This window comes from Octopus sinensis, linkage group LG22, assembly GCF_006345805.1.
Source record: "Octopus sinensis linkage group LG22, ASM634580v1, whole genome shotgun sequence".
Lineage (NCBI taxonomy): Eukaryota > Metazoa > Mollusca > Cephalopoda > Octopoda > Octopodidae > Octopus > Octopus sinensis.
In genome coordinates this window covers 22,930,516-22,943,202 of record NC_043018.1, presented here as the reverse complement: position 1 = coordinate 22,943,202, position 12,687 = coordinate 22,930,516, and the positions used below count along the sequence as shown (strand labels likewise).

Genomic DNA, 12,687 nt, shown 5'->3' with positions numbered 1-12,687 from the left:
ATAGATAGATAGATAGATAGATAGATAGATAGATAGATAGATAGATAGATAGAGAGATAGATAGATAGACAGATAGATAGATAGATAGATAGATAGATAGATAGATAGATAGATAGATAGATAGATAGATAGATAGAGACAGACAGATAGATAGATAGATAGATAGAGACACGGAAAGAAAGAAAGATAGATAGATAGATAGATACAGACAGATAGATAGATAGATAGAGACACGGAAAGAAAGAAAGATAGATAGATAGATAGAGACACGGAAAGAAAGAAAGAAAGATAGATAGATAGATACAGACAGATAGATAGATAGAAGATAGATAGATAGATACAGACAGATAGATAGATAGATAGAGACACGGAAAGAAAGAAAGAAAGATAGATAGATAGATAGATAGATAGATAGATAGATAGATAGATAGATAGATAGATAGATAGATAGATAGATAGATAGATAGATAGATAGATAGATAGATAGATAGATAGATAGATAGATAGATAGATAGATAGATAGATAGATAGATAGATAGATAGATAGATAGATAGATAGATAGATAGATAGATAGATAGATAGATAGTCAGTTAGATAGATATACAGATAGACAGGCATATGATAGATATGCCACATAACTGTTGAAGGTTATCTGGCTCTGGTAAATAAACAACGCTTCAGTTTATATTTAGTATCAATCCGTGTATATATATATTAGTCAGTGTGTGTATTACATAGATAGTAATACGAGCTATGAATGTACGTGGGCTAGCTACAGGAATAGGTGGGGACGACATGTAGATTGTATCAGCATGTATATATATATATATATATATATATATATATATATATATATATATGCACAGCATATCTGTGTGTGTGTGTGTGTGTGTGTGAACCACCGACGTTAAGTAGTAAAAAAAAATCAGCTGAACAGATAACCATTCACCGTCCTCAGCGATTCATTCTAAGTGGAAGTTATTAGTTGAGTAGAAGGTCACGACAGGACGAGATGGACAATTTTTTTTTTATGGCTGTATGAAATTTGCTTCCATATTCACGCACGTAGCTCTTTCCCTCCACTATATATATCTACACACATAAATGCGCGCGCGCGCGTGTATATATATATATATATATATATACATACACATATGCAAATATATATATATATATATATATGCATGTGTATATATATATGCATGTATATATATATATGCATGTATATATATATACATGTGTATATATACGCATGTGTATATATGTATATATACGCATATGTATATATAAATACATGTATATATATATATATAATGTATGTGTGTATATATATATATATATATATATATATGCATAAATATATGTATGCATAAATATATGTATGACTATATATATATGCATATATATGTGTATACATATATGTATATATATATATATATATGCATATATATATATGCACATATGACTATAAACACACTCATACGTGTGCGTGTATATATATATATATAATATATATATATATATATATATTTAGGTGTCTGTATATATTTGTGTGTGTGTGTGTTTGTGAGTGAAGGCGCGTGGCTTAATGGTTAGAGTATATGGCTCATGATCATATGGTTGCGAATTCAATTCCAGGAGGCCGTGTTGTGTCCTTGAGCAAGACACTTTATTTCCCCTTGTCCCAGTCCACTCAGCTGGTAACAATGAGCTTGTACCTGTAATTGAAAGGCGCCAGCTTTATCACATTCTGTGTCACGCTAAATCTCCCTGAGAAGCAAAGCTGATCAAATCCACCTGAACCCTCATCGTCGTAAGCGACGGAGTGTCAGTTATGTAAGTACGCGTGTGTGTGGTCATCTAACGCTTGTTTTCTATGCTGGCATGGGTTAGACGGTTTGACTGGGATTGGTAAGCAGGAGACCTGCATTCAGGCTCCAGTCTGTTTCTGCTTGGTTTTCCATGGCTGGATGCCCTTCCTAACACCAACCACTTGACAGGGCATCGGTAGCGTCGAGCTGGCAGAAACGTTAGCGCGCCGGGCGAAATGCGTAGCCGTATTTCGTCTGCCGTTACGTTCTGCGTTCAAATTCCGCCGATCTCGACTTTGCCTTTCATCCTTTCGGGGGTCGATTAAATAAGTACCAGTTACGCACTGGGGTCGTTTGTCCCCTCTGTGTTTAGCCCCTTGTGGGTAGTGAAGAAATAGGTATTTCGTCCGCCGCTACGTTCTGAGTTCAAATTCCACCGAGGTCGACTTTGCGCTTCATCCTTTCGGGATTCGATTAAATAAGTACCAGTTACGCACTGGGGTCGATATAATCGACTTAACCCGTTTGTCTGTCCTTGTTTGTCCCCTCTGTGTTTAGCCCCTTGTAGGTAGTAAAGAAATAGGTATTTCGTCTGCCGCTACGTTCTGAGTTCAAATTCCACCGAGGTCGACTTTGCGCTTCATCCTTTCGGGGTCAATTAAATAAGTACCAGTTACGCACTGGGGTCGATATAATCGACTTAACCCGTTTGTCTGTCCTTGTTTGTCCCCCTGTGTTTAGCCCCTCGTGGGGTAGTAAAGAAATAGGTATCGTTTACGTGTCACCGACAGGTATGCCATTCATGCGGCACTGGCCACAACCACGCGATCTCACTTAGCTTGATGTGTGTGTGAGATCTAATAAGCATAGGTGCAGATATGACTGTCTCATGCTCCTGGGACCAATCTAACTGTGTAACATCTTGGACAAGCTGCAATTTGCTGCTAAGCATTTTGTCCAGCATGCTAATAATTCTGACAGCTCATCACCTAATAATAATAATAATAACAATGATAATCTTTTCAACAGGAGTAGCTGTGTGGTAAGTAGCTTGCTTACCAACCACATGGTTTCGGGTTCAGTCCCACTGCATGGCACGTTGGGCAAGTGTCTTCTACTATAGCCTTGTGCCAACCAAAGCTTTGTGAGTGGATTTGGTAGACAGAAACTGAAAGAAGCCTGTCATATATATATATGTATATATATATATATATATATATATATGGTTCTAGGTTCAGTCCCACTGCGTGACACCTTGGGCAAGTGTCTTCTACTATAGCCTTGTGCCAACCAAAGCCTTGTGAGTGGATTTGGTAGACAGAAACTGAAAGAAGCCTGTCATATATATGTATATGTATATATATATGTTTGTGTGTCTGTGTTTGTACCCCACACATCGCTTGACAACCGATGCTGGTGTGTTTACGTCCCCGTAACTAAACGGTTCAGCAAAAGTGACCGATAGAATAAGTACTTGGCTTTGGGATCGATTTGCTTGACTAAAGGCGGTGCTCCAGCATGGCCACAGTCGAATGACTGAAACAAATAAAAAAAAAAATAGGCACAATGCCTGAAATTTGTGAGCAGGAGAAAAATTGTCGATTACATCGACTCCAGTGTATCACTGGTACTTATTAACCTCAAAAGGATGACAAGTTGACCTCTGCGGAATTTGAATTCAGATCATAAACACAGACAAAATGCTCAGAGGCATTTTGTCTGGCATACTAACAATTAACACAACCTTAATAATAATAATGATTTCAAATTTTGGCACAAGGCCAGCAATTGTGGGAAGTAGGTAAGTCAACTGCATTGACCCCCAGTAGTCAACTGGTACTTATTTTATTGACTTTGAAAGGACGAAAGGCAAAGTAGACCTCAATGGAATTTGAACTCAGAATGTAGCAATAGGTAAGATACTGCACGTATAGGTAAGATACTTCGTCCAGTGTGCCAACAGTTCTTTTCTACTATAGGCACAAGGCCTGAAATTTTGGGGGTGTGGGCCAGTCGATTAGATCGACCCCAGTACCCAAACAGTACTTATTTTACTGATCCCGAAAGAATGAAAAGCAAAGTCGACCTCGGTGGAATTTGAACTGAGAATGTAAAGATAGAGGAAATACCGCTAAGCATTTCGCCCAGCATGCTAACGATTCTGCCAACTTGCTGCCTTAATAATAATAATAATAATCCTTTCTACTCTAGGCATAAGGCCTGAAATGCGGGGGAGGGGACTAGTTGATTACATTGACCCCAGTATTTCACCGGTACTTAATTTATTGATCCCAAAAGAATGAAAGGCTAAGTTGACCATAGTGGAATTTGAACTTGCAACACAGTGGCAGACAAAATAGCCCTAAGTATTTCACCCAGTGTGCTGACGATTCTGCTAGCTTGCCACCATAATAATAATAATAATAATAATAGAAAATCTAAAGACCAGATCTGTGACTGTATTGACGTGGTGAAAGTTTAAATATTAGTTTCATACTAGAGAGAGAAAAAAATATGACACTAACATATTAAAAAAATATCTTGTATTTCTATTAATTGCTTAATGTTAGTTCTGAAAATACCTATTTCTTTATTACCCACAAGGGGCTAAACACAGAGGGGACAAACAAGGACAGACATAGGTATTAAGTCGATTACATCGATCCCAGTGCGTAACTGTTACTTAATTTATCGACCCCGAAAGGATGAAAGGCAAAGTCGACCTCGGCGGAATTTGAACTCACAGCATAACGCAGACGAAATACCGCTAAGCATTTCGCCCGGCGTGCTAATGTTTCTGCCAGCTCGCCACCTTTAGTTCTGAAAATACCACTTGTTATATAAAGATAGCAGGGGAGTGATTTGTAAACTGGAGAGGAAGGCAAAAACCACTTCCATGAGAGGAAGACTAAAATAAACTGAAATGAATAAATGGTGTTAATTATTCAGAAGGCCAGTGAGCTGACAGAATCGTTAGGATGGTGGGAAAAATGTTTATCAGCATTCCATCCATCTTTGCATTCTGAGTTCAAATCCACCAAGGTCAACTTTGGCTTTCATTCTTTTTGGGGGGGTCAATAAATTAAGTACCAGTCGAGCAGTTGGGGATCAATGTGATTGACTTACCCCTTCCCATGAAATAGCTGGTCTGGTGTCAAAATCTAAAACCAAATATTATGTGGATAGAACCTTGAAGGTGATGTCCTGGTATAACTGCATAAATGAAATCAGTAAAAGGAACAGAAGTATATAGATGCACATCATCTTGAGCAAGTGTCTTCTACTCTAGACCCAGGGCTGACTAAAACCTTCAGAGTGAATTTGGTAGATGGAAACTGAAAGAAGCCTGTTGTGTGTATACATGTGAAAACCTGTTTTGACATCACAAGGTGATTGTGAATGCATCATCATTATATAAGTGAGGTTGTTTGCTACGAGTCTTCTGCGGGACACGCCTAGCTATAAGAAAACATTACCATACACCAGTGCTTTTCAAACTTTTTGCTGGAGCGGAACCCCAAGGAAACATTCCACTGGCTCGAGGAACCCCTGTGCAATAATTTAATAGTCTTATGCACACATATCTGCACAAGAGAATTAAAAATTACTGCCGATTTTAGCAGTTTTATAACTTCTTGCGGAACCCCTGGACTGTACTGGCGGAACCCTGGTTGAAAACCACTGCCTTACACGGTGAAAGGTTAGTATTGGCAATAGGAAAGGCCATAGAATATAAATCTGCCTCGAGAAATTCTGTCTGACCTACATAAGCATGGGATGATGATGATGATGATAATGACAATGAATTTGTGTGTGTGCGTGTGGTCAAAAACAGATATACATGTATATTCTTATGTGTGTCAACAAAAGTGTATTTGTATGCAGAAATATATTGGATGATGATACGATAGTATGAAGTGCTGATCACTCAAAATAGATGGAACTTGAGGAAGATCCAGGAAGACATAGGTTGAAGAAGTACTAAAGGCCAATCTCAAGATGTTGAGCCTTATGAAGCAGATGACAAAGGACCGAGATATCTGGCTCCTTGTTGTACTCATAAAGACCTGTCCATCACAGCAGAATTAATACAGGGCCACATAAAAAGCACCCAGTACACTCTGCAGAGTGGTTGGCATTAGGAAAGGCATCATCACTTAATTTATTGATCCCAAAAGAAAGAAAGGCTAAGTTAACCTTGGTGGAATTTGAACTTACAACACAGTGGTGGACAAAATAGCCCTAAGTATTTCGCCCAGTGTGCTGACGATTCTGCTAGCTTGCTGCCATAATAGTAATAATAATAATATAATAATAATAGAAAATCTAAAGACCAGGATCTAAAGGCATAGGATGAAGAAGTACTGAAGGCCGATCTCAAGACATTGAGCCTTATGAAGCAGATGACAAAGAACCGAGATATCTGGCTCCTTGTTGTACTCATAAAGACCTGTCCATCACAGCAGAATTAATACAGGTGTTGGGGCCACATAAAAAGCATCCTGTACACTCTGCTGAATGGTTGGCATTAGGAAAGGCATCCAGCCATAGAAACCATATTACAATAGACAGAATGGTCAAACTGCCCATCCCATGCTAGCATGGGGTGGGCAGTTTGACCAGAACTGGTACGACCAAAAGCCACACCAGGCTCCATTGTCTGTTCAGGCATGTCTTTTATGGCTGGATGCCCTTCTTAATGCCAACCACCCCAGAGTGTACTAGGTGCTTTTTATGTGGCACCAGCATCAGGGCTTTTAACATGGCACCAGCACCATTGCTTTTTAAATGTTAAAACGATAACAACATACATTATAACAGATATGTTTCTATGCAGATTTTCGTGTCTGTTAGTGCGTTTACGGATGACCTATTTCACGGCTGTCTTTGAAGACCCAATCAGCTCCTGGTATTTATATTCCTATAGTTTCTGAAAAGAAATTCTATAAACTGGTTTTAGTGAAATTATCTCCCTTGATTTTAGATTTTTCAGCATCGCCACCCCGAGGGAGTTTTCGTCTACTAACTGCACGGACAATCTTGGTTAACGAGGACTTTCTCAAATTCTTGTATGCGAAACCCAACAATATTTGTAGACATATGTGGACTACTCAAGTGATCCATATTATAAGTGATAGCATATTGTGGGCATAAATTTCGGTATATATAAAAGGATGTACGTGTATGTACATATGTGTGTGTGTGTGCGTGAGAGAGAGAGAGAGAGAGAGAGAGAGTGTGTGTGTGTGTGTGTGTGTGTGTGTGTGTGTGTGTGTGTGTGTGTGTGTGTGTGTGTGTGTGTATGTGTTTAGTCATGGAGATGGCAATGCAGTTGCAGCCGTTGATTGGTTTGATCCCATGATGGAATTTAGAAGGGTGGCTGTGTGGTAAGAAGTTCGCTTCCCAATCACATGGTTTAGAGTTCAATCCCACTGCGTGGCACCTCGAGTAGGTATCCTTTATTGTAGCCCCGAGCCGACCAAAGCCTTATGAGTGGATTTAGTAGGCGGGACCTGATAGAAGCCCGTCGTGTGTGTGTGTGTGTGTGGGTATATAGATGTAAGTGTGAGTTACTGTCTCCTTGTCGTGACATTGGGTGATTGTTGTCAATGAGAGTCATTCCTTCCCAATATTTCGCGTAAACCTGTCTGAACATGGGGAAATATTAACCTTGCATGGAAAAAGGTGAGGGTTGGCGACAGGAAGGACATCCAGCAGTGGAAAAGCAACCTCCATAAACTCCGCCCGACCCATGCAAGCATGGAAAAAATAAAACGAACGTGGAAATGATTAAACAGTTTCGAAACCCGTTTCACGACGTCCAACCCATGCCAACACGGAAAGCAGACGTAAAGTGACGAAGATCAACAACGATCATGGCGATGTTTGTCTGTTTACATTCTAATAACCGGCGATGTTTAAAATAATAATAATATCCTTTTATGCCTTAGTAGTTTGGTAATCAGTAACTGATAAAAAAAAAATCATTGCTTAATGGAAATATAAGTCCATGGGCCAATGTGATTAAAAACTCCATGGAAGTGACGTCCTGATATGGAATGGAACCAGGAATGGAACCAGTAACAGAATGGACGCTGTGCCTGCGAAAATGGGACAAACAATTTCTGAATGAATGCAGCACGTCTCGTCCAAGGCTGGCTGAAAAGCTAAATACTAAACACACACAAAATCATATATTATATTAATAATCGAGCTGGGTGTACAATTATAATTGTTATATACAATCTCATACTGAAAGCCTATACAAATATATTTTGATTTATACAGCATCATTTGAATTAGATACGGAAATATCCTTGGATAAAGACGGTTTAATTGTCCAGCTGTGACAAGTACTCCCGCACTAAACATTAGGATCACTTTCCTGTTTATACATAAAATTTATGTGGCGTTGTACGGCCCAGAGGATCACAACCAGGGTTCAAATATCCCTTGCGGCGAGTGTTGAGGATTTATTGTTAAAATTTTATGTATAATAAATTCGTTATACTTCTACAATGCTTTAAATATTTCAACATCTTTTTTTAAATACAATTCCTGATAATATTTAATTATAGAAATATAATAGGAATTTTTAAACATCGAATATAAAGTGGGGATGAAAGTGGTTCATAGGCGGGGAAATGGTTAAGAAACACATCGCCTATCACCCTACACTATATATATGTATATATATGTATGTATGTATACATAGACATACATATGACAATGTACATATGACTATATTTCGTGTGTAGAGATAGATGGATGGACGAAAATCTGTGTATATGTGTAACAATGCATATATACATCCGTATATAAGTATTATACAGATGGATAACGTATACACATGAATGACAACCGTACATTCACAGATGTGCATGTGCATATAGAGAAATAGGTGTGTGTGTGTGTGCATATATAATGATATTTGTTCAAATGTAAGTATAGATGACGCGGTGATGCGTCTATATACATACACAAACTGTGTATGTGTATATAACTCAATATATGCATGCGTGCACAACATTTCTGCTGATTAAAAAAAATGTATACACACACGTATCACGTTGTATCGCTCCCGTTACTTCTAGCATCCCCGCTATACATACATCACTATATATATATGTGTGTATATATATATATATTTATATAAACACACACATTCGTTGTTAATCCACCGCTGTTGAAAAAAAGCCTTAGCCTGCCTTTGCCTATGCTGGCTGTTTGATACGAATACCTGTTCCACGCTGGCCAATTGCCCTCGTGGTCAGAGCAATTAGTCCTGACCATCGGCACCTGAATGGAATTTCCAGCTCACAACGCAGAGAACAAGAACCCAGTAAAGGAAATGTCAAAGCATCTTATCCAATATTGTAATAAATGTCCATCTGGACTGGCACTATATACTCTGCTGTATGTCTAGATGTTAACGCGTGTACAGTTGACAGGGGGGTAGGGACAAAATGAGTAATTTGTGATTTCTCCTTATTTTCTCCTGATCAATTTTAAATCATTATATTGCACGTGTTGCATCACCGTTAGGAGTCGAAACTGGTCAGCATAGATGTTGGTGAAGTCGAGAGTTTGAAACATAAGATAGGTGGGTTTGTTTGTTTTTTTCCCTCCAAGAAATTATTCCTCAACTCTGACCCGATTGTAATTGAGGTAGCTAATAAAATACCTGGAAAATTTTTGGTATCTAACAGTCAATATTCACATCTCTTTGGGATTCCAAGTTATTTTTTTACCCCAAACGTTAATGTTCTATTTGATAATTATTCAGTTTAAGGTGGGGCATAATGAGTAATGACTAATTTCAATACTTTTTCTGAATGAGGAAGACAGCCACTCCAGCTGATCGCTAAGAAGCTATGTAGAATGTTGTATGTTGAGTTTTTAGACCTAGTTGAGTTTCGTTAATTTCATATCCTGTGCCATTTTTCCATGATCCTCTTTCATTTGACCAATACGTTTACATTTTTGTTGCATTTCCGAAGCCTAAGGATGTATATTAATGAGTATGGATCAATTTTCAAACGTAATTCTGGAGAATTGAAAAGGTAAATTTACCTATCTTCACTTACTCATTATGCCTCAACTAAATTCATCTTTTGTATGCTCGGAACGGAGATAATTTTCTGAAATAGTGTTCTAAATATGTTATAGTGTTTTTAATACATTTAGAGAAACCAAAAACACAGTTAATCTTACTCATTCTGCCTCTGCTATATATATATATGTGTGTGTGTGTGTATATATATATATATGTGTATATATATATATTATATATATATATGTGTGTGTGTGTTGTGTGTGTGTATATATATATATATATAATGTGTGTGTGTATATATATATATATATGTGGTGTGTGTATATATAATATATATATATGTGTGTGTATATATATATATATATATGTGGGTGTATGTATATATATATATATATGTGTGTGTGTGTGTATATATAATATATATGTGTGTGTGTATATATATATGTGGTGTGTGTATATATATATGGTGTGTGTGTGTATGTATATATATATGTGTGTGTATGTATATATATATATGTGGGTGTATGTATATATATATATGTGGGTGTGTGTGTATATATATATATATATGTGTGTATGTATATATATATATATGTGGGTGTGTGTATATATATATATATATGTGTGTGTGTGTGTATATATATATATATGTGTGTGTGTGTGTCCAGATGTGTGTCTGTGGAGATGAATATATACATATATACACAAACACGTGTGAGTACAGATATGTGTGTGTGTGTATAATATATATATATATATTATATATAGAGAGATATATCGAGATGTGTGTGTGTAAGTATTGATTCACTGTGAGAAAAAGGGTGAAAGCGGAAGGCAATGTGGACGATCAGACGGACGAGTGACTACCACAAAGCTTGGCTAAGAGGGTTCACTGACGAGAAATAACGGCATGGCATGAAGGATCAATCACAAGTAGTCTTTTACTTACGTAACAAAGAGTGGATATATGAGGTTAGCAGCCGATATACTGGCCGAATTGGTCTGCCAATTTCTAAGGACGGGATGTGAGTAACCACTGTGCAGAACCTTATGCTCCTTCTCAGATGCCATATCGGTTCTGTAGCAGAAAGATTGAGAGAGAGAGAAACGTGAGACAACAAAAGCTGGCGAAGCTCGCTCGCTTAATGACACCACATGGAAGGAAGTGCCGTATGACGTCAATTCAGAAAATCGGTAATCGACCAATGGTATGCGAGAACGTCATGCAGTACTGTATACGTTCGTGAAGAAGACGACGTAAAGATGTGTAATTGATAAAGAGAAGGAATGAGAAAGAGAAGGAGAAGGTAAAAAGGGAAGACGGTGAGAGAGAGAGACAGAGAAGGAATATATGTGGGGGGAGGAGAGGGGAGAAAGAGAGAAAGAGCATGTGAAGAAAGAGAGTGAGAGGGAGATAGAGAAGGGTAGATAGAGAGTGTGTGATAAGATAAAGAAAATGAAAGAAAGACGTTTGACGTATTTGTTTCCAAAATTCTTATGAAATTGTGCGTCAAAACGAATATATTGTTATTTTTGGAAAGGGTAATTTCTTTCATTCTTATTTTTTTTTTTTGCCAATAAACACATGTTCATATCTATTCATTTGATATTTACAGGTTGTCTTCGACTTACGATCTATCCGACTTATGACCAATCGACTTTACAACGATTGACCCCCGCCAGCTCCCGACGACAGCAAGAGTAAAATAGTCCAGTTGAAATCTAGTGGGTTTAATTACCTAGAAATTAACCCGTCTACGGATGATGTCAGCTAACAAACGCTTACCCTAGGTTTCTTATTTCTTTATTGCCCACAAGGGGGCTAAACATAGAGGGGACAAACAAGGACAGACGAAGGAGGCAAGAAAGTGAATGAGATCACACATGAACTCAAGTTATCTTTCATTTTTATTTTTTTTGCCAATAAACACATGTTCTATTCATTTGATATTTACAGGTTGTCGTCGACTTACGATCTATCCGACTTGTGACCAATCGACTTTACAACGATTGACCCCCCCGCCAGCTCCCGACAGCAAGAGTAAATAGTCCAGTTGAAATCTAGTGGGTTTAATTACCTAGAAATTAACCCGTCTACGGATGATGTCAGCTAATAAACGCTTACCCTAGGTTTCTTATTTCTTTATTGCCCACAAGGGGCTAAACATAGAAGGGACAAACAAGGACAGACGAAGGAGGAAAGAAAGTGAATGAGATCGCACATGAACTCAAGTTATCACACTCTACTGTTACGACAATTTTGAAGGATGAAGAAAGGATTCGTGAAGCTGTGAAAGGTTCAGCACCCACGCGATCTACAGTTATAACAGTGAGGGCGCGTGGCTTAGTGGTTAGGGCATTTGGCTCATGATCGTAAGGTTGTGAGTTCGATTCCCGGCGACGCGTTGTGTCCTTGAGCAAGACACTTTATTTCACGTTGCTCCAGTCCACTCAGCTGGCAAAAATGAGTTGTACTTGTATTTCAAAGGGTCAGCCTTGTCACTCTCTGTGTCACGCTGATTATCCCCGAGAACTACGTTAAGGGTACACGTGTCTGTGGAATGCTCAGCCATTTGCACGTTAATTTCACGAGCAGGCTGTTCCGTTGATCGTATCAGCTGGGACCCTCGTCGTCGTAACCGGCGGAGTCTTTTTTTTTTTAAGTTATAACAAAACAGCGGATTGGGCCCACCCACGAAATGGGAAAATTGCTACAAATTTAGATTGAAGATCAGATATAGAAATGGACACCGTTAAGTCTTTTTACTGTGCAGTCAAAGGCCAAAAGTCTATTTCAGACTCTAAAGGAGCGTTTCGGA

The 12,687-nt window shown here is 38.3% G+C and overlaps 1 protein-coding gene across 1 annotated transcript in view; it reads right to left on the bottom strand.

Annotated features, from left to right (window-relative positions):
• LOC115223223 (delta-aminolevulinic acid dehydratase) overlaps positions 1 to 11,039 on the bottom strand; it is a 41,387-nt gene extending 30,348 nt beyond the window's left edge. Inside the window, exon 1 of the mRNA XM_029793704.2 lies at positions 10,818 to 11,039. Within this exon, the coding sequence (XP_029649564.1) occupies positions 10,818 to 10,939 (122 nt within the window). The 5' untranslated portion in view covers positions 10,940 to 11,039. The remainder of the gene's footprint in view (positions 1 to 10,817) is intronic.
• Positions 11,040 to 12,687: the final 1,648 nt, after the last annotated feature.